General features: G+C 28.6%; 1 protein-coding gene across 1 annotated transcript; it reads right to left on the bottom strand.

Moving 5' to 3' along the window:
* Positions 1 to 350: 350 nt before the first annotated feature.
* LOC108562646 (histone-lysine N-methyltransferase SETMAR-like) lies at positions 351 to 761 on the bottom strand. The gene has a single exon (XM_017921061.1). It carries the CDS (start codon positions 759 to 761, stop codon positions 351 to 353), a length of 411 nt encoding a protein of 136 aa, XP_017776550.1.
* Between the last annotated feature and the right edge of the window lie 24,165 nt (positions 762 to 24,926).

Consider the following 24,926-nt stretch of genomic DNA (forward strand, 5'->3'; position numbering starts at 1 on the left):
AGTTTTCGTGTATCTAATATAAATTAATAAAATATTCTGACAAAATCACATATTCTTTAATATAGTATATTCACACATACCAACTATTATATATACGAAGAAACACCGTGCGATTTTTCAGGTGTCAATTTAGTCAAGTTTCATCTCAACCACTAGTCCCACTGGAGATTTCGCGTCCGAGAAGGTGGCTGCTTTAAATAAACCCTAGTATCGGGACTCAAGTATTATACTATTTCAACAAAATCAAAATAAAATATTATGAAAAATAGGAATAAAGATAAATACTCTAAAACGTATATACTAGGGTTGTCCCAGAAGTACCTGACCCAACAAAAATGGAAAAAATACTTTTATATCTCATCATAGTCTTCTTTTAGATCGATACACTTTTCCCGGTCATGTTCTGTAGCTTCGATACCATGTTTTTGAGAATCGTAAAGCTTTACAAAATAACCAGTAACCGCAGACTCCACCTCTCCATTGTTGGCCAATCTTTTACCATCGAGCCATTTTTTTAAGTTTGGAAAAAGAAGATAATCCGAGGGGGCTAAATCTGGTGAATAGAGTGAGTGAGGAAGCAATTCTAACATTAACTTATTGGTTTTGGTCATCGTGTGAATTGGTGCATTGTCTTGATCGTGACATCTCTTTTCAGTCAATAAGCGATGTATAGCACTTTTTGAAATGCCTACCATGTCTGCAAGCTCGCGCACTTTCAGTCGACCGTTATTCAATTCTATTTTGTGGATTTTCTTCACCATTTCTGGCGTGGTCAGCTCATTTGTCCAACAAGTGCGATGTTCCCCTTGGTAGCTGGTACGACCTCGTTTAAATTCTGTCACCCAATATTTCTTTGTTGTAAACGAATGAGCAGACTCCCCCAGAGTGAATCTAGGCTAGGCTTTGATATTAGCTTTAAATGAAAGTATTGTTTTACATAATGATGATCATTTTGTTTTCCATGACTGTCAAACAAATATTAAGCAACGTAGCGTCTTCAAACTTAAACTTTATAAGCTAGTTACTTTATAGTAGTAGTCAAAACATATTTGAAAAATAAATATTTTTTTTACTTGGCTAAAATATATTTGTATTTTCTATTTTTTCTTTTCTATAACAATGTTTAAGTATTAAAAAAATGCCGGGAAATTCTGAGACCTTTTAAACTTTTGTTTGGGAACAGCACCCTGAACATAATAAAGTAGCAGTATAAAATTTACTCCATGATAGTTACCAAGAAAAATGTTCAGTTACTTGGCACATACAATAGATACGTAAATACCTGTCAATTTAAGTAAGGTAGTTGAAATTAACTATAACAAAGTAACTATAACAAAAAGAGAAAAAATAAGTTTGTGTACTATATTTTCGGATTATTTTAAACTTTATCAATTAAAATTCAGACTGATCGAAACCGAACTATAAGCATTACTGTATACTAAAATCAAATTACTTGTATGTTTGTTTTAATTATATACGTAATCATGTTTCTATTTTAAGACATCATGTGTAATTTAAAAGTAAAAATTATTACTTTTTTTCTATCAAAACTAATTACTTCTAATTTATCAATGGTGTCAATGTGATGCAATTATAGAAGATTGAGATATATATTTTTGTAATTAGTTCGAATATGTAATGTAATTAAATAATTAACCAATGATTATTATTATCAATGAATCTCACTAATTACTCGACGTTTCGAATGATACGTGTGTAATTAATAATTCGAGTTGGCAGGCAGGAAGTTTTCAGCCCACTTAAATATTAAATGTACATCAAGGATGTTCACTAATCTGACAAGCTATTCCCTGCATTTGCAGGATGTTTAAGGGGGGACAGGAGGAGGAGTAGGTGAAGTAAACGGTGGAGGAGCTTTGAGCGAACGTCGGGGTGGCGGGATGGAAAAAAAATCCAATTTAGGGATTCACTTTTTCGCGCTTTGAATGTGACAGGTGTCACGCGGTTAAGATTTGTAGTCGGTAATTAGAAAGTTGAAAGCGGTGCCTTCCTCCGAACAACAGTCACACGCACAGCATTTTTCATTTCAAGCATGGCCCAACCCAAACCAGCACCACCGCCGAAACACACCAGGATAAATGGAGGGTGGCTTTCGAATCCCCTCTTTGGCATAACAGAACACACAGCGTAACATCGCCTGCAGCAGTAGCAGCAATACAGAACCCCCCGAAAACCGAAACTGCAGACCCACTGAATAACAAATTTATAAATCAATAATGTATTTAATGCATCATTACTCATGTATGGTAATTCTTGAATTATGAATATCGTTATCATGATATATACGGATTCGGGTAATAACGTTGCATATTAAATGGTATTATGCTATTTTAATCTTTATATGCAGTAAATAATTGCATCGTGCACACACTCGCACGAAAATATAAATATCGAATTTCACACATGCAGGAGAGTAACGATTGCATTGCATGCATTTCCTTTCCTGCTCTGCGAGGGGACGGAAACCGCAAACCCATTGTAAAACGATTAAGTCTCTTCATTAACAAAAGGGCCTATTTGAATTTTAAATTTGCCGCGTCGGCCGCTAACAACCTACACACAAAAAAAAGAAAATCTAAATTACACCGTGCACAATTGAAATGATTTACGATTCACTTTCGCTCTCTCATCTCCCCCTGACCAGTATTATTTCATTACGATTTCTTCTTCTGCTTGTATTTTTTTTGTTCTCTTCTTTGTTTGCTGTTTCCCTCCTCCACCTTCCCCCATTCTCCAATAAATAAACCTTTTTTTGCGTCTGACATTTACATCTCTGAATACATTCGCAATTGACCGACACAAAAGTCCATTTGTCATTCGCAGCTTCAGGTAGGCTTCGGCCAATTTTCTCCCGAATCATTTGGTTTGGCACCGAAACACGCTTTCTAAAAATATATATATATACTATGCAAAAATAGGGAGAGAAATAAAATTAATGACAATTCGCAACATGACGTCTATGCTCGTATAAATCGTAATCTCAGTGCCTCACAAATGTATTGGCTTTTGCTGGATTTTTGCAGCAATCGTCTCTTTTGAAACCTCAACACTTCATAACTTACGCGAGTCAGAGTTACGCCACTATGGTAATTTTGTTACCATAGTTTCTTTGATTTATATCGAATAAGCACTAACCTGATTAATTTAAACATGTATCTATTACATATTTTCTACATACTCCTATGTTACTTTCCTATTTTCTTGTAAATTTTAACACAATTATGTCAACGATTATTCATCAAGATAAATTATCTGCAAAGAAGCACCAAAGTATATATCTCCTACGGGCTACAACACATTAAACTGTGCATTTGTATTTTTGTTTCACACTTTCTGTTTGTAATTATGTATAAATAACTTTGTTAGAAAATATATTAGAACTAATGCTTGTATTCAACAACGTTAAATAATTTTAATTTTTGTAAAAATAGAAATATTATAACTGAATAGAGGTTTGTTTGTTTGTGTACATATTTATTGACATATTTGTTTATTTGTTATTGTTTCTGTTTTAAAATATGTAGATATGTTTTTTTTTGTTGAGTTATGTATTTTTATTTATTTAATATTAGCTATGTTACATATTACTAATCTTTTCAAAGTGGAAGTAACAGAACAGATAATTGAATAGGATTTATTTTTTTAACTTTTTTTAGTTCCAGTATTATGTCAGAATTTGAGCAATTTAAATTGTATTTTATTTATTTTTTTTATATAATTTACTATATTTTTTATTCATATGAATAAAGTAGGTTAACAAATCCATAACAAATTCTTATATTTTATTTATATATTTGTGTAATTTTGTATTTAATTACTAAATTTGTAATCAAACATCAAACGTTATTTTTCTAGGTCAATTATAAAAACGTTTTACTGTTTTACAAATAATAAACATAACATTTTTATTGCAGTTTATTTTATTTAAGAAATATATTCCCTTTCTATTTTTATTAATTAGAAAAATGTTTTAATAAAAATTATAATACAAGAACTGAATAAATATCATTTGAATAACATATTAACACTGATTAATAAAATAAAACTTAGTAATTAATCATAGTTTTTTTTAAATCAATTATTAATTTATTACATCTCACTACTTTTTCTTTCTATATAAAAACTATGTATTTTTTTGAGTCTTTTTTTACTGAAAATATCATTTAAATATTCTAATCATATTTCATTACTTCATTATTGAACGTTCCTTGTTTTTATTAAATGAATGCACATAACTTTATTCAACATAATAATCAATTAATGAAAGCATCACGAAATGAAATCTTATACTTACACTGTTATGTAATATTTCACGGTTCGCTCATCGTGTGTACGTGTGGTTTTTACGTTTTTATTTCTTTTCGTGTAAAAGAACAGTTTTTTCCTGTGTGTAAAAATTGCATTCGTGTCCGAGCGAAGCACAAAGCGCTGCATGCGGCCCGAAACGAATCCGAGCATCAAAGTTAATTACTTTGAAAGGTAATTCCATACAAATACACACTCAGAAAAAGAGAGACCAGGTGAAAATGATATCAAGTTTAAAAATAAAACTGACCCAATTTGGCCAGAAACGCGCATTACATCATCATCTCTTATATATACGAGAAGAATTGAAATCTACATTACGTGTAAAAATCTGTGATTATAGTTATAAATTATAACAGTTTTAATTTTTCATACAACATTTTTTTAAATTGAGATTTCTCACAAAAACATGTAAAAACATTGTAATATAATATACGTGTAAATATCTATATAGTAAGTAATACTTTGCATTGTGCGGCTTCAATCAGTCCGGATTCATTATAGACCATGAATGCGGCTGAAGCTCAGCATCCATGGACGGAGATTCACATACGATTACTGTCCCGATTAAACGGATTATTTTCCCGAAAAAGCGGAGTAATTTTATGCTATTTCCTTAGATTTTGTTTCCATTCTTTGGGATCTATCCCTAATAAGCGACTGTCCCGATTAACCGGTGTCTCAATTAAGCGGAATCAACTGTATTTAGTTCCTTGATTAGTCTGTGATATTGATATCGCTGTAATCACAAATATTTTTGTTTACTTTTGGTAAGTTTACTTTTGCACTCAATATTTTTATTTGAAGTATAAATTTGTTTTCATTTTGAATGTGGATGCTGTGATTTATAACATGCATTTAACTTGTTTTGAATGTACCAGTGTGTAAACTATATACACTAACAATAAACAAATCAACGATGGTTTTATTTATGGGAAAATAATCGATTTGCGGTAATTATGTCGTGCTGTTACGAGAGCAAAATTGAGTTATAAAAAAAAATATATAGTGAACGCAACGAACAGAAAAACATGTTGTTTTCCTATTAAAACTGATTCAGTCTCACAATTAATATTTTGTATATAAATATATAACTGTTTCATTTCGTTGCTCGATCGATCATTTTAATTGATGTTTCTCGATATAGAAGTTGATTGGTACAAAACGAACAAGAAATGACGGACAGTATTTTGACTGGCCTCACTGGTGTGTCAAATGTTTCTGGTTTTCTTCGGCCTTTTGTGCTGTATGCACACACGCGGGGCGCAGCTGTATCAAAGTCAAAGAGTGGAAAGCCGCCCATATAACATGTGTCTAATTGGTTTTGATCGAAGTTTCAAGACCAGTAAGCAAATTTAAAGGCGGATTAAATCGATGGGAAGCGAAACGAAAGCGAGCGAAACCAGTTCACGGGTGAAACGAAAAGAGTCGTCGGTTCGTTACACTTGCACACTGTCAGATGAAGGGAGAGAGAGAAAAAAAAATACGAACATACAAAAAAAGGAAGAGAAAGAAAGAAAGAGAGATGAATGCATGGCTGTCCATGAGGACAGCACGCTTAATTAAATCGTTACGAAACCGATTAACAGTTTAATTATTATTAATTTTTTGTTTCGGCTAATCCCAGGGCATTTTTTTTCGAATGCAACAGGAAACCGAGTCAAGGTGAAGCACAGTTTATGCATCCATCATAATAGACATTTTGTGTATTTTAGTCTTGTAATTATAGTGATGCTTCAGGCGTTCCACAGGGGAATGTTTTGGATGTTGTTAAATTATCTTTTGGTAATAAAATAAATTACCTAAGCAAGAATTGCTCACACTAATTAGTAAAGAAATGATTAAACTATGTATATGATTTTGTTATATGTTTTTATTAATGGACAGAAAGACTGTACTAAATATTTGTACAATTTTGTTTATTATTATTAGATACAAATATATGTATCCTCCGACTAACAAACTCCCGAACTTACGAACAAAATTATAAAAGCTCTAATTTGTTACAAGGTGATATATAGTGATTAAAATATTAACTGTTCAAACAAAAAATGATAATTTCTTTAATAAAATACAATATTTTTGGAAAATGTACTACCTGCTTTGTTGCATTTGTTTCTTTTGTCGGTTTTTATTAAATAATTGTGATGTCAACATTGAAAAGTATTTGTAAGTATTTTGTTTATTTTAATCAATTTTTTGAAATGTATGTAGTCAGTAATACGGAATTTAACATATATAAAAGTAAAAACCATGAAAAAGTGTGGTTAGATAAGTATATTTTGATTTTGTTAAATTTCCTCGACTTACGAACAACCCTTTGGAACGGAACTATTTCGTAAGTCGGGTGAGACCTGTATAAAATATATTTCAAATTATTCTGTTGCAATACGAAACATTCTTCATAATAAACGCTTAATTTTCACATTGAGCTTAATACACATTTTGTATAAATCTATTATACTGTAATTATAATTTCTTAAATAATTACTTAAATTACTTACTTGAAAATATCTGTAAAATGCACTAGTCCAATGAAAAATAAAAACATATTACAATTGGTTAATTACATTAATTATTATATTTTATATAAGTATAGTATTTTTTTATCTTTTATTGATTTTTTCGTACAACGACAAACTAAATTAAATTATTTACATTAATTATTACTTTTTTGGCTGTTTTCTTCGACAACAAAAGCAAACCGACTTAAAATGAAATCAGACCATAACAAACATATTGTATACTTTTAACATATAATATTAATAGTAAAACATTTCCTTTTTTGATATTTTTACATTATCCTATTTATATAGTAATTATGTAAATATTCAATTCTAGAAATCACTTAATATAATGAAATGAGCAGTAAACATTAGAAAATATGCATCATTATATTAAATTCACATTAAGTTTTACATACATCTAAACAACTTTCATCGATTTCTAATGAAATAGTTAATAATAGTAATTATTGAATTAAAACGTTAATATATTGTTTATTACGTAAATTAATTTAATGTCTTAGGTCAAAATAGAAAAATTTACTTTAATATACAATTTTAGAAAGTTATACAAATTTTATCGTTTTCTTCTAAATACAGAAGAAAAAGTGTTTATTGTTAAATATAAATCTCATATATCCGTTATTACGTTAGTATTATGTAAGTTAATGGATTTTAAATCGCATTTCATATAACAAAAAAATAATTTATTATACAGTTATACAACATTTATACTTGTTTCTATATAAAAAAAAAAAGATAAAATATTTAATATTTGTCAACATTGTTAAATAACAATCATGTTTTAGTTAGTTTTTATGAAAAATAAAATATTCTTGAAAGTAATTTAATTTACCAACCTAATCTTGTTTTTTTTATATAGTAAAAAACAATGCATTTCAAAACAAAATTTTTGTTCTTTTTTATACATAAATGATGGTTTTATCCTTTATAAATATCTCTTTTTCTGTAGATTGTTTTTGTTATGTTTAAAATACTCGTTTAGTCCGATTAGTTGTGGTATTGTAGTATATAGTCTTTTTAATTAGCAATTTTGAAGAATGTCTATTTGTTCTTCAAACAATATTAAAATAAAATGAAGTATTTATTTGTCTATTTTCTACTAATTATTTTTTATTAACAAAGTAAACATTTTTAATTAGGAAATTATGATATACTAATCACTGCAGCACAGATTTGTCAACAGAATGGTGGAAATGTAGGTATATAACAAATAGAGTCATATTTCATGTTTACTAATTGCACCGTTTAGGTAGTTTAAGTAGCAGGGTATGCCATTAGTTTAGGTAGTCGTCAGAGTTTGCAGTTGTTCAAATATTGGGTATGGAAATAGCGGAGGTCGTAAAAATGAAATCGGTGCTTGAATCTCCATTTGTTTGCTAAGCTAACAGCAGCTTTACAAAATTTTAATCCCTCAGGTAAAAGTAAATATTTTGATATTTTATTTGCCCGCAACAAAATGACGTAGGTCATACGGACTTTCTACATTTCCGGTTAAACGAGACTGACAGTTTTCGGGAGAGACAAATATTTGTGTTTCTTCTTAAGGACACAAATTGGCTGAAAGGAGGAAATTGATAATAATATAAATTGTAGATAAAATGACATAATGTATGACTTTTAACGTAAATGTTTCTCAGGTGAACCATCTATTAATAGTTATCAATGAAACTGAACTATTACTTCTGCAAAACGCACACTATGCGCTTTGTATTTGGTGTAGTTGGTACAGCTGACAAATATTTGGATTATAGTTAAATCTTATATTGACAAAGTTGAATACAATAAAAATAGTGTAATCGTAATTGATGATATGGATAATACTTGCATAAGTAGAACTAGTAAAAAGCAGCGCTTCACAACCTATTTCGGAAGATTGAATGACGTTACATTTTTTTAATGGCATGCGAAATTACAGCTGTCACCATGTTTCAACGCGAGGAACTAGTGAAATACTCTAAGAAATTGGGTCGCAGTACAACCACAAATACAATAAATAAAAGGTTGATAAATGCTGGTAGAAAATATCATAGTCGAAAGAGATTTAAAATCTAAATCTTATTAAGTCTAAAGAATTGTAAGAAACAAATTGTAATTTATGAGGATAAATACAGAGATTTTTAAACTGAATGGTAATACAAACCACTTAAAAGCTTGGACAACAAATATTTTCAATAGGTTTGATAGAGATCTCAATAATGTTGTATAAAGTCTATAGAATTCGGCTAGCACAAAGATAATATGTTCATGATGTATAGTCCATATCTGACTAGATAAAAAAATATACATAAAATAAACATGGATTTCGCCGGATATACAAATGGATTGAAACGGAATGGACACGAAATAAAAAGCTTGAATTATGATTGGAAATAAAATGTAATCTATGAAACATACAAATAATAATTAATTGGGCGGAACGACCTCGGGTTGATAGCCTGTTGCGATCTGATTTAGTGCCGGGCCAAAAAAAATGTTTCTTTCCATATTCTTTCATTGCTTCTATCGAATATTCGATAACTATAATATAAATCAAATGCAAGGAAAAAATAGGAATAGATAAATATAAAAAACTATATATATATTATATTTGCATTACATGTCGTTTCATGTTGATTCATGTAAATTTATTCGACGTCAACCTTTGTATATAAATGCAATCATAAAAGGTATATCTACAACATTGTTTACTGACTGGAAGACGTTGATTGAAATATTTCGTAAACGATCTTGAAAGCATTTTTTTTATACTTAACGAATCTTTCATACTGATTCTCCGTGGAAAGATACACTTTCTTAATTGATTGTGAACTACGTAGGAAGAGATAACGAAGACTTGTCTTATTTTTTTGATTATGTTTATTTACAACAGCAACAACGTAAAAAAATAAATAAAGAAACGGAGTAATTTGAGATTAAAATAATGAAGGAGATTAACAGAAGAATGGCTAATGTGAAAACGGTGTCGTAACGTCGGGTCTCGAGGCTTCGAAAATGGAACAGAGAGTTGCGATAATAACTGTCATGTTTATTAAATATACGATGAGAGTGTCAATTAAAATAAATAATTTACGGCCGTAAAAATGGTGAAAATAACTTAATTTATTGGCCGGACGGCGAACGCGGTTCGTCGCGGGTCACGTATACTTTATTATGACATTAATAACTCATACGAGTCTCCTCCTCGGATCGAAGACTCTTGTAGTAAGCCGGATAACCTCGTGGCATTTAATTAATGTTAATCAGCAATAACTCATCCCCGCGTAAATAAGCGATCGACGATTGCGCAAATGCTTTTGCGCAAATCGAACTCTGTAACTGTGTATCGTAGATGCTTGGAAATCAAATACTGTTGTTAATGGATTCAATTATTTTATTTTAAGTCTCTATCTTAATAAGTAATCTCTGTAAAGTTTTTTTTATTGTAATATCTATTTAAATTGAACATAATTAATTGAAAGATGTACTTTTTCCATTACATTTTATATTAATAATAATTATATTAGAATAGTTTTTTTGTGTTTAATTTATTGTTTTCAGAATAATGAAACTATTTCATTTTCCTTACACTACCTACAGAAGTACAGAAGGGTTGTAAATTTTAAAACAAACCAAATTTGTATACATAGATAATTTGTTCGTCAATTAACTTTTTATACTTTTAATGCGGTTTTAAATTCTCGATTAGACTGGTTTCAAACAGTATGGGATATCTATTAACCGCAATATGCAAGGTATTTCTGTACTTATTTGCGTACTTACTAAGTTTGATATTGCAATGTTTCTTATATAGTTTTCTACTGGTTTTATGAATATACTGAATGATAATTTACATCAGACTTTACTTCTTATATATTTTTTTTAAGTATGTCATAAATGACAATATAAAATAATTTTTATAGTTTTTATTCCTTAAAGTATATTAATTATAAATATTTATTTAAATTAAAATTATATCGTTTCCATAATAATTTTCTAGTTATAGTGAAATTTAGTTTGAATATAATATAAATAACAATTATTTCTAGAAATAAATTAACTAAAAACAATAAGTTTATTCAATATTATCTGATTTCAAATTGTAGGTTAAAAATGTTTAGTTTTTTAGTCATTTAAATATTAATAAATTAAAAATAAATGTGAATAAAATAATAAGATACACAAAATTATGAATATAGAGAAATTATTTATGAAATATCAAATAATTCTATATATATCTTAGTTCAATATTTAATATGAAGATCAAATATTTACAACGAATTCTTTATACAAAAAAATAATTCATAAATTCTAAAAAAAAAACATTATAGTCATATAATGGACATTTGAATTCTGATCATTTTTTTGTTACAATTAAATTTATAAACAATAACATGGCTTTAAATATAATTCATTTTGATAACATATTCAAAATGACATAAATTTAGGTATATTCACAGACTAATTTTACTGATAATGTTTCGAGCATAACTTAAATAAAATATTTAGTTTCTTCGATTTATTAAAAAACTAATATTCCCTTCAATAAATGAATTGTTATTAAAAAAATTATAAAATACAAGTAGAAATTGAATAATTATTTTACAAACTAAATTGTAACTATAACTTTTATATAAGAAGACATTTTTTTAAATAAATTATTTTAGTTGGGCATTACAGAATTAATGTATCAAATAATTATTCACATAGACTAATCAGGTTAATTATTTATTAAATAATTATGATAATAATTATGTCTCCATACTTATTGTTTATTTCTTAATAATTAATTTATTCAAATTATTTCCATAAATATGAAAGCTTTGCGAATATATATATAATTCCTACTTATTACTGATTAATTAATTATTTTTAATTAGTATATCTGTAAATAAATATTGTACTGTCTCTAATACCTAATTAAGTGAAATTGAGTTTGTGTTAATGGTAAATTTATAACGTGTAGCTATTTTATCTCTGACGGCAATTACATAAAATAGATTTTATGTCACGATAAATGAACATTCACTTGTTGTTTTACTAAACGCAAAATAATGCTTGTACTTTTAGCAGATATTTGGAAGTTGTAAATATAGAACGGGTAAATGTTTCAACGTGTGGATAGTATCGACCATATCGTCACTATCCTGTGAGATATAAACATGAAAGGAATCGCAATAATAAAGAGGAACAAATAATTACAGCTGCCCTGAGTATATGATAATAATACGATCCACAGCACCGATGTTTACGAGTCTGCTGGTCGTTAAGATGTCGATGAGAGCGAATTGCCGGTTTCAAACCCATAACTAAGGATCCGTGTGTTCAAAAATTGCGACACTGTAATTTGGTGGGCTGCAGTTTCGATATTTTTTTACTCCCTCCTTATTATTTCGCCTTATCTTCTGGTGTTTCCCTCTCTTCATCGAAATAAAAAACGCTCTCACTAGAAAGCTTCAGTTTGGCGTTGAACATTCATTTGTCAACCCCGTAATGGTAATGGATAAAGCCAACTTTGTCTCAGTCTCTATCTCGTTCTTATTAGTCATCTCTCGTTCTCTTTCTATCACACTCGTTTCTCCCATTCCATGTCTCTTCCTTTTTTTTGGAGGTCCTTTGAAGGATAGGAAGTGGTAACGGAATATCATCGTAACGGCGCCAATCGTTTTGGCCATTATTTCCCTCCGCCCAGGCGACGCCGCCAAATTGTAGTGATTTGTACGGCTGCGGTAATAGTTACGGTGCTAATGGTATACTTAGGATAACTACACATCTAGTTTCGTCTCAACCGTCAATTATTAGAATTTTAAATTATAGCTAATTAAACTAACGACCGCATTGGGAACGTACAGAAACGATCGCGCTCCTATTTTATTCAATAACCGCAAAAGGAAGAACGTCTGCAATGGGATGGGTTGGGATGCGTCTTTTCTTATTTTTTTTGTTCATCTGTCGGCGATGGAAAGGTCACATGTCGGAGGTTCACTCCTCCTAAAATATAATTACCATCCGCAAACAGTCACTTTGTTGCAGCTAGAATTACCGCCTAATAATAACCAACACCGAGATTCGCACGTTATTATCCCATACGTTTATTACGCCACAAATCATTCCTCATATATATTTTTCACCGTACGCAATCCGTGCGCGAATTAAACTCAATGATTAACGTTGCATGTTTTCATCGACGCCGTTTATATTTAACGTTTGATTATCCAACACATTTCTATGCAAACGCACAGCTTCAAATTAAGTTGAAAACTGAAAAAGTAACTAAATAGATCTATCAATAGATATATTTTAACCTCTTGACGCCGATTGTATCACATTTGATACATACCGTTTCTACAACAGTATAAGGAACATATTTAATTCATTCACTTTTAGTCATAATGTGTTTTGTGTAAGTTACCTAACCAAGTATTATCCATGAAATAGGTTGCTTAACTTCCATATACAGCAATACTTTGCATAATACAGCTTCTATCAGTGCGGATTTAGTATACTACTTGAAAATTTCGAAAAAAAATAATAAATTTCAATTAATAAAACAAAAATTAGTACACAAAATTCTATTTTTAAACATGCATTTTTCCCAATCTCTATTTGTGCGGTTTTAAACAGTTTCAAACAGTTCGGAAGCGAGGTATTTATGAATATAAACTATGATAGACAATGATTTGTCCTCTTTATTCATAACCTTTTAACGCAGAAATTAATTCATTAAAATTTAATGTTACATACAAAACATTCATTTTAACTATACACACACACACTATAGTTCCACACACTATGTGGCATATAGAAAATATTAAAAAAATATATAAATATTGCTGTTGCTACCAAAAATTCGAGGAAGATGAAATTGAATAAGTGTTTTGAAACTAGAATAAAAGATTCAAAATAATATTAGATTACATTTGATGAATTGATAACAAATTCTATTTTATGTTACAAAATTATTGCTAATTTATTGTTATTGAACTTTGTGAAATAATTTTATAAGTGAATATTGTCTAAAATTGTAATATTTGTGTTTAATTGTATCTAATTGGAACTAATTTAGACATTCAGTCGAAAACATTCCATAACAAACCTTTTAATTAAAGCTTTCAAGATGTAGCTTAGAGTGAATTTTTACAAAATAAATGATTGAATGATTGACCAAAGAATCATCAAATCTATAGACCATAACTTATCGCGATATTTGCACGTTTTAGCACACTAAATATATTACTCCCTCTGTCCGAAGATATGGTATATATTTGAAAAGAGAAAATCTTAGATAATCTAGAGTTTCGAAAGCAACTATCTATCCATTATATTGGTATTTTTCACATTGATAGCTAAATAACCTAACATATTTGACAGTCGTTGCTTTTGAGTTAAGTTGGAATTTGAAGACCAAAAATTAGTTTTTTTAAAGAAATATATAATAGTCACCACTGTAATTTGAAAATATCGATTTAAACGTTCTCAATTTGTTTTTTTTACTCTATTCAATCACCACAACATAAAGCTTTGCCAAATTGATTGCATGTTTTCAAGATGCATTTATTAAATTAGAAAGAAATACTCTTGATAACATTATTATAACATTACAAACGCGTATGGAATCAATTATGTTAACAGGTGGAGTAAATTCCTATAATTTTCCACATCTAAATAGTAAAACTTCACCGTGAAGGTCGATTAACTAAAAGGTATATGTTCAAAAGAAGCGATCAACAAGGTTAAATCTCACTTTAACTAAATTTGGATTACACTAAAATTGTATTTTTATATTTAATTTTAGTTTTATCATATGCAAATGATACCATATTTTCGGACAGAGGGAGTATCATTTTTGAAATAAATAATCTGTTAGATTCAAAAACTAAATTCGGATAAGCTATACAGTGGAACCCAGCTTAACGAGCATAATTCGTTCCAGACTCTTACTTGTAATGCAAAACACTCGTTAAGCGAAACATTTTTTATATATAAATTATAGTAGAACCTCGCTTAACGAGTGTAAATAGTTTCAAACTCTTACACTAAATGCAAAACTTTTCCTAATTTTTCCTATATAAATTATTGTAAAATACGATATTTTCATTGTCAAGAAAAATTATATACATATTGTAAGGAATCATCTTTATTGTTTCTTCTATTTCAGAAAACAAAAAAAATTCGAAATAATTAGTTTATTATTTATGATATAAATCTAATTTATACATTTTTTCAAGGGTTTTTTGAACTTTGCAAAAAGAAATATACATAATATGTCTGAAAACAAGTTTAAAAAATGATATAGCAGACGCACAATGCTGGACTTATGTTTTCCTCGTCACTTATTATGCTAAAAATCACTCTTCGCAAGATAAAAAATAAAGTTTTAACAACATAGATTTCTTATATAGATTTGATAAGTAAATTAGATTCTAGAAGATTAATAGTAAATTATTCGACTAACATTCGAAATGTATTTCTGTTTGTCACTAAGTACAATCATTGCAAACGTTGAATTTATGTAAACTGCATTTGAAAATAGTTTTGTATAATATTGATTCAATAAATACTTGCAACAGATTTCAAAATTGTACTCAATTGAATCAATAATAAAAACATTTATTTTAATTTAAAATTTTATACTATAATCTGTGACAAATTAATTCAGTTGATCCTATTAAACAAAAATATGATTAAATCATTAATTAAAAACATTAGAAAGTTCCAGGTAATAAATCAGCAATAAATAATTATAATTAAATGTAAATAAACTGGCAAATATAGACACATCGACATTTAAAATATCCATAAGCTGTTAACGGATTGACAATCATAAAATTCTCAATACGCATTTAAAGCAATAATATTTTGTAGCAAAAAAAATATGAATATTGATAAGTCAGTTGAAAGACTTATGAATAATGATTTGAAATGCGACGGACGTATTAAATAATTAATGTATAAGTCGTTTGAATTCAATTTATTCATAGTTTCCTAATATAGTCATAATACATATTTATTAACGTACTGGCAAATAGCGTTTAAAAATACAAATTTGAATGATTTTGAAACGAAATACAGAAATAAATTTAATATATAAAAAAAATAGGTAAATAAATACGCTGATGAATAAATAAATCGAAAGGACGTGTAACAAAAAAAAACTAATAATTTGAAGAGGTGGAAAGAGAGAGAGAGAGAAAGCATTCGACACATTAATAAACTGGAAAACTTCGGTTCACAATCTGACACAACATGTGTATTACACAATTAAAGCGTGAACGTGTCTGTATATATGTGTGCGTACGTATGTTTATGTGTGTGTGTGTGTTTGTGTATGAGTGTACACACTCGAGCGTGTGCATGTGTCTGTGCACATAATTGTTATATCCCATTTAATTACATGCGTCGCGTAATTTATAGCTATTATTTATTATTAGAAATTATTATTTTCCCTCCTCTTTGCGAATGAATAATGTATGCTGTAATAGGCCGCACATTAAAACGCGGACATAAATAAGAGCGTGGAGGTAAAGGCAAAGAACATAGAGAGAGGGAAGAAAAATATAGAATGCAATAAAATAAAATAGGTGAGAAGGGTCTTGCGAGAAAAGCGATAGGTCTTCGGAGGATTCGCGTATTTCAAAGTGTATCAACGGGGGCGGCAGTCAACTGCACCTCAGAGGCCGATAATACCCCGAAGCTCTCGCGATGTTCTCTACGCCGTTTCCTTTTCCTTGCAATAATCTGACAAGCGATTGCATACGTTTTCATAAAACCGGCTGCCCCTCAGGATCACCTACCAATCCAATTCGCAGATACGAACGATTTTTTTCTTCTTGGATGTTTATGTTACGGTTAAAGTCTAAGTCAACCAATATAGGAACTAACTGTTTAGAGACGAACTAGGTAAAAACTTTGCTTTGCTATATACGTCGATAAAGCAAATTGTTAATCCAACCAATCAACTTTCATACCAATTCTGCAATAAAAGTATGAATTTATAATTTATCAGGTATGAATTACTTTTCAATTGCAATAACGTACACTTGCCGCCAGAACTCGATTTTATACGCTAATAATTCTCGTAATTAGATAACTAACTAAACGAATTGATTATTTCAATTTAACTTTAGTTAAATAATGTTATTTATTTATTTATTTCTAAAATAATTTAAAAAAGAAATAGATCATTTTAGGTTTTAACAGGAACAACATTCAAAGACATAATATGACAAACAAAGCGAATGACATATGACATATTCTACAAATATACGAATGTACGTTAGGTGTGTATTAACTGGTTTCGAGAAGCAGGATGTTTTAAACACCAACCTTATCACATTCCCGCAAATTTACATCATTACCTTTAGACACCCGACGCAAACAATCCTGAATAAACCTCATATAAACTCAATCTATAAATCAAATATACCAATATGGCTTAAAGCCCGGAAAGGAACACATACAAATTATGATTGTCCATTTTAACATATATGTACTTTTTATATTATACTTGCAAATCATAATCATTTACTGGTTAAACTATACACTTATTCCTTTGTATAAACTCTACAATAGTTAACTGACTATAGTAAATTAGAAGATGTTTGAAGGGTATTTGGGTCTTTGATATTAAAAAAAACTTACTATGTAACCTAACTTATTCTAAATATTCATAAGTTTTCATTAGGGAAATATAATTAAAATCTACGTAAATAATTTAAATATATTGAAAACCAATTTATGAGAAAAAAATAGAAATCTTCACTTTCATGATAGCCACGTTATAAGAAAAATTACTAATAACTACATTAACATAACTTCAATTAGACTAACTTAAAAAAATAACATATTGGACAAAAAGTACTTTCTATGATTTAATCGACATATTAACTGTAGCTAAGTTAATCGATAAAACAATAAACCAATGTATGGTATTACTTTGTGTATGAGTTATTTTACAAATATATTAACAATAATGAACTGAATTTGAACTTATCCTGATATAGTATTGTATATTAAATATCTATAGGTTATATAATAGAAATATAGTTAAAATAGGTACAACTTATAAATTCCTTCATAATATATTTAATAAATTAGATATAAATAATGACAATAATAAATATTTTTTCGAACATGATTTTTACCTGTTCACGTGTCTAAAGTCTACATTAAATAACTATAGTAAATTAAAAGATGTTTGAGAGGTATTTGGGTCTTTTCTATTAGACAAAAAACATAATTTATTCTAAATATTCATAAGTTTTCATTAGGGAAATATAATTACAATCTACTTAAATCATCTAAATTTATTTAAAAACGAGAAGCATATAGAAATCTTCACTTTCATGATACCCACGTTATAACAGAAATTACTAGTAAGTTAATACTTCAATAACTGCAATTAGACTAAATTAATAAAAAAAATCAAGTTAGATTAAGTATAAACAAAAAGCAATTTCTATGTTTTAATCGACATATATTTCTTTAAATATTAACTAGCAGTTAGTAAACAAACTGTACATATGTTAATATTATTTTATTTGTGTATTAAATACCTAAATAATATATTAACAATATGAATATTAATCTGGTCTAAATGTATAAGTGTAATTTTACATATTAAATAATGAGTTCAATACAATATGCACAAACTATCGAAATTATATTATTTGACATCTTTATATTTAAGTTTTTCGACAAAATATGTGAATATTTTGTAGAAATAGAAAATATTATAATTAGCATAGATATTACCAGAATAATTAATTAAATAAACTTTCTAATAAAACGACTAATTAATTATGTTAGGTACAAAAACATAAATAAATATGTAATATATTATCCAAAATACAACAAATAATAACTAAAAAAAACAATAATTCTAAATAATATGACTGGAAATTTTCATTTTATAACATAAATTTCATTGTCAACTGGTTTGAGAAATATTTCTCATATTTAAACGGTTTTCATGTCTAAAAAGGTTGAACGTTAAAGTTTTAAGCTTTTGTTTTGAGGTAGAACAGCGACGGACTTGCACAAATTAGTCGACAGGCGCCATGTTGCCCGCGGGCTTAGGGTTGGGAACCCCAGGTTTAAACTATAAAAAAAGTTTAAATGTATACAATTTAGCTATTTTGATCGTAATATTTAGGTGTTTCGTTTCCAATAAATTACAAAAATAAACAATATCGAACAGAGCATCAATCGTACTGGCGCCAGTGGCATTGTGAATAGGTAAAAGCATTGTTTTCTTAATGCAAATTAAATATTTTACCCATTCGATTTCTTTAGATATTTCCTTGCTGTGGAACTGCAAATTAATTAAACATAATTATAACTAAATTAAAAAAAAATATATTGAGTGAAAGACATACTCTTTCAACTAAGAAGAGTATTCGTTAAATTTTTGGCCAAGAATACACTTTACATGTGCAATATTTATGATACTAGAAGGACTTCGTTATATGAGTTATAATGTAATACTTAAATAGTGGTCATAATGAGTACCATTAGTATTGAATAAAGCTTATCTAACCTTACCTAGTAACAAGCACACAAGTTGCCAACAAATTTTATCACTGTTGCCATCGCCTATTTATTTAAACTCTAAATAATCCATATTAACTACTACTGACCAATAAATAACCATAAGTAGTACCTATGGGTCAAAATGACCCATTTATTAAATATTAATGTTGACAACAAACACAGAATAATTTTCATTATCTAATAAATTTAACATCTTTCAAAAGTGATTTGATTGCTCAAAATAATCTTTTCAGCAAGTAGAATAAGTTTGTCTTTTGCATATGACACAAAACGTTGTTGTTTTTTGTCGCTCTTGCTTGGACTATAAAAACACTTCTTTCTTTTGGAATCCATTAATTGGGTTGAGTTTCCTTTTAACTTACATGATATTTGCAATCAGAATTCTAAAATTTCTGGGAATCTCTTGGTTGCACATTCGATCATGCATATATGGTTCACACAACGCACGTCTCAAAGAATATCTATAATTCTTCTTTCGTAAAGGTGATTCATATATAACTCTACTGTTGACACCTACGACATGGTATACTAATGAAATGAAGACATTTGTACATTTCTCATCGAGTTTCATTGTTATTAATGGATATCAGATACCTATTTTTCCAATTATGGTACATGGAAGACCAAAATTATTCCATTTTGACATCCAAATATTAATGATATTGCAAAAACCTATAGACGGGTCATTTTGACCCAAAATACGCTCAATCGAATCAAATAAATACCAGTCGTCGCAACTTTCATACCACTGAAAACTGAACTAGAAAATACTAGAAAGCTAGAAGGTCAACCCCTTCAATTAAATTACAGTAGAATGCGTATAAAAACAAATATCAGATGGATCCAAACCAAACTTGGATTTATACTTTGCATGATTTTAAAGGTAATGTCATTTTTATCTGTTACCGATTAAATCCCAGATTAGGACGATACCTAATACCATCGGATGCACGGCCTATAAAGTATTGAATTTACGATGGAATCAGCGTAATAACAATACCTCCTGGTCGAGGAATTTGGTGGACAGCTTGCACGGAATACGGAATGAAGGTATCGGATTTTCGTGTGCATTTAAATCGTTCGGAAGATGATGATGGAGAGGACAAACAAACAAGGCGTCGGGTTTCATGAATAATTGAGTATTATCTTATTGTAAGCTAATATATTTTATTAATAAGTCTCTGTGAATTCAATTACGGTCTGCTACGAACAACATTGAATATGCAAGGAATGCCACGGAGAAACTAATCAGCGTTTGCGAGCGCAGCAGTTCAACAAAAGCGTTTACATTGGGCGTAGTGAAAAGGAGCGGGCAATGCCGACGGTGCAAACAGAGATGGAAACACTCGTCAACGGGAGACAGGCCATTTATTGTTTGACACGATTTGCATATGCAAACTATTTGTAAACTTTTGTCAGGTGCATTAAATTAGAATTAATAAACTATTAAAGGTAATTTATTGCGATATTTGTTATTAGCGATAAATAAATGGCCAATTATGCATTCACACACAGACGTATCATGTATTTATTTATCCGTACGTATACATTTTTATTTCGGATCCTTGATACAACAAACGCAGCCAACAACAGTCTTGACATTTAAATAATCTACTAAATAATTATAATAATCAGCGATACGTGTTGCTTTTAATTAATGGAAAAATCGACGCTCCGACATTACTCATAATTATTCATTCTGTTGTGATTATTTCTTCGTTTTGTTCCGTATGCAAATCTAAATAAAATCATTTATTTATTTTTCGCAGCTGATGAGAGCGACAAAGAGGAATGATTTATTGGGAGCCGTAATTGCGGAATGTAATCGTTCGCAAGTCTCTCATATGCTATGCATTTATGCTAATTCACATTTCATTATTAACTGCGCCTAATTATTAATCATTTTCTAAAGCAGAATTTATTGCACCTCCACGACGGGATCTCACGATTCATTGAATCAACCTTGACTCGGTTTCCTGCAGTTTCTAATTCATTCGGAATTAGTTTACATTTTATAAAATAAGAAAAAATAAATGCAAAACATGGCATATGCTTATAACAATATCGCTCTGTTTTGTATCAAGTTAATTATTTTCTTTATTTATTGGAATAATCATTAATTAAATTAATTTGCGCTTCACATATCAAGCGTTTTTTTTTTATTATAAATACTATAGTGATTACAGATATCGAATCAACATTTTAATTATAAATTTGTATTATTATATTATGTGACTTCGTACGTTTTTATATGAAATAAATTGATATATCAGATTTATTCATACCGCGTTATATGGACACCTAATTATAATTATTTACTGTCATTACTGTCTTACATGATGTACCTAAACAGGAATTACCGGGATATTTTTTTTATTAATAATCAGAGAAGCTACAAGCAATTGCATCTCGCATATCAATTAGTAATGTTAGCTATAAATTGTAATAAAGTTTCATATGCAATGTAAATAAATTAATAGTTATAACAAGAAAGTAATGAATTATTTGAAATGTGGTTCAACAAGGGTGGTTTTCAATGTATGATAATTTTACTGTTAAGTTGTTAACATTCAATTAATTTTAGAAAGAAGTACTTATTATTAAACAGGCTATTAAATGCATATTCGAATAAGAAAACTAACAAATAAGGAATTAATTAAATCAAATTTCAACAATTTATGTCTGGAATTAAATTTATTGAATTTAAATGGAATTGATTGAAAATAAATATTGGACGACGGAAAACAATATATTTCATTTATAAATGTATAATGTTAAATTAAATAATTAATTGCAAATATAGAAATAATTTTGTATAATATGATGATTAATAGTACAGATAAAAATTAAATTGATTAATAACCATAATATATTTATAATTAACCATAAGTGTAATTGTATTGATTAAGAACTAATTAATTTATCATAATTTTAATGAGCTATATAACAAAAAAAAATATAATTATAAAAAAGAAAATCTCGAATATTGAAACTACTAATATTCTCTAATACATACAAAAAAATAATAACAAATGATTTAGATATGTTTTATATTACGCGAAACATTGTTTTACTAGAAAATATATCTCTTTCTCTATATTATCACTGCAATAATTTGAAATATACGAATCTTTAATGCTCACTTTTGATTAGGAATTAATCACTTGAAGCGCACAAAATAAATATTGGAAATTTTCATAAATTTTAACATATTACAAATAACTTTGTGTAATATATTGCAAATTTTTTTTTATGCAGTGGATACACTTAAAAAATACGTAAAAGATTTACGAAATACATGAGATGCACGTAAATTTAGAGACGATTTATTGAAAAAAAAAATTTAATGTTTCCTTCGGACCATAAGACAAATCCAAAATTTGATTAAATTATTGTAAGTGCGAACGGAATGTTTTCTTGTCTTTACTTAACAGTTTTAATTGTTCCTCTTGTTTTCTCCATTATCAAACCATTTTCTCTGTTGGTGCTGGACCAAAATGTCTTTATGCTGTTCTGTTTCCATATTATTTTGTATAATTGATCACATTTAGTTTATACCTCACGTCATATGAAAGTCTTTTTTGTTTTATTTTCAAATTTAGAGATGATTTATTGAATTTTTTTTAATGTAACCTTCGGTGCATAAGACGCAAAATTTTAGTTCATTTTTCTATGTTAGAAGATGCGTCTTATAGTTAAAAAATAGGTAATTTCTCATTGTATATATGGAAACATTTTCAACATGCACATACATAATTCACTGATACTCGTGTTGATCCAAAAAGCGCATCCTCTTGTAATGAATTGGTTCAAAATCGACTAATAGAATTGTTTGAGCAGGCTGTACATATGTATACTGATAGAAAACATTATATGGTGCCAACGCCGTTGATATTGATTGGATTTCTACAGGTTCTACTGTATAAAGAATAAAGATAATATCAAAAAACGGTCGAATTTCCAGCTTTTATTAAAGAACAAACTCCTGAAAACTCGACACATGCCTAACACATTTGATATTCACAAAACATAAATTTTAATCTTAGATCTTTGTTATACCAGTTGATAGGAATTATTATACGAACTTTGAAAACGTATTTTAATGTATTAGAAGTTAAAAGACTTCAACATTTCAATATAGTTGTAATGAAATTATTTTCAGTTTGAATATTTTATCCATATTTTTCTTAGTATTATTCCTTTTAATTTGTACATTTAGGTTCTGTAAATTTCTTAATACTACTTTTTTCGATTTAACTCTTAAAAGTTTTGTTTATAAAAACTTTATGATAAAGAATGTGGATTAAAAATGTATACAATAAATTATCATTATATGATATTAAACTCAATAGTATATTTGTAACTATTTTAGTAAATAAAGGAAATATTATCTAGTGTACAATTTATTGGACAGATAAAAATGAACATACATTAAAAATAGATATTACTTGTAAAATATGACTAAAAGTTTATTTTGACAAGTATTTTCATACAATTTTAATTATATATGTAATTTTTTTAAAAATATTATTAAAACTGGTATTACCTAGCAAAGTTTACAATAAGATCATATAATTAATAATTCAATTTCGTAATGTTAATTAAATATATAAAAGAAACAATTAATTTACAAGAGATAAACATTTAATTTAAATTTTAAATGCAGTAATTTTAACATGGGTTTTGCAGCTAATAACAGCATGCATAATTACAAGTTCGAACAATTTGTGAAACAAAACTAAATATATGAAGAAACACAAGTTATTGCAATTGATTTTGGATTAGGGTCATAACCTTACGTCTAGGTAGTTGACTAATACCGCTCGCCGTTTGCTGATTACTATGATTAGTGTTATTTTCATTTTTTTGTAAGCGTCCTTTTATTTTATGTAATTACAGATAGCAAACAATAATTTACCGGCATTAAAATTGTTTAATAATATGGGATTTGATGATATTATCAAGCGACCGATTAGCATATTTATATACATATATATTGCACGTACAGCACAATCATATACACACACATGCATACGATATCCTGGAAATAACATAATAACACACTCACGCAGCCAATTTCATTTCAATACGTAATTACTTCATGCATTCGCGTCTGGCCCAAGTAATTATGCAACCGGTCGACTATTGTTATTAAAGTAAAGAGCGTTAAGGAACGTGAGTGGAGCCACTTAATTCCTCGCGTTCCAACCCTTCGAACTGATGCGAAATCGCGAATTGAAAGATCCTATAATTGGCATACATATATATATGCATTATGGATGGACATTCTTTATACGCCCAACTTTAAAAGCCACCAACAATGAAATACAGTTCCTCCTCTTCAATCGAAAGCCCACTCGGATGAACGAATTTTATAATTACCTCCGTTTCAGACCCTTTCAATGGATTGATTCAAATCCTATACCATTATAATAGCATTTCGCTGTACTTCATTTGATTTTAACAATACCCAGCATTATACTTCTTTAAAGTATAATTTATTAAAAACCATCTAGTTTTTCTCACAAATACCCTATTTTTCAG

Source organism: Nicrophorus vespilloides, unplaced genomic scaffold (genome assembly GCF_001412225.1).
Source record: "Nicrophorus vespilloides isolate i.1.1-1 unplaced genomic scaffold, Nicve_v1.0, whole genome shotgun sequence".
Taxonomy (NCBI): Eukaryota; Metazoa; Arthropoda; class Insecta; order Coleoptera; family Silphidae; genus Nicrophorus; species Nicrophorus vespilloides.

What these genes read in the sequence shown, in the direction of transcription:
- LOC108562646 (XM_017921061.1), bottom strand. Translation starts at nt 761, where the DNA reads ATGGTGAAGAAAATCCACAAAATAGAATTGAATAACGGTCGACTGAAA.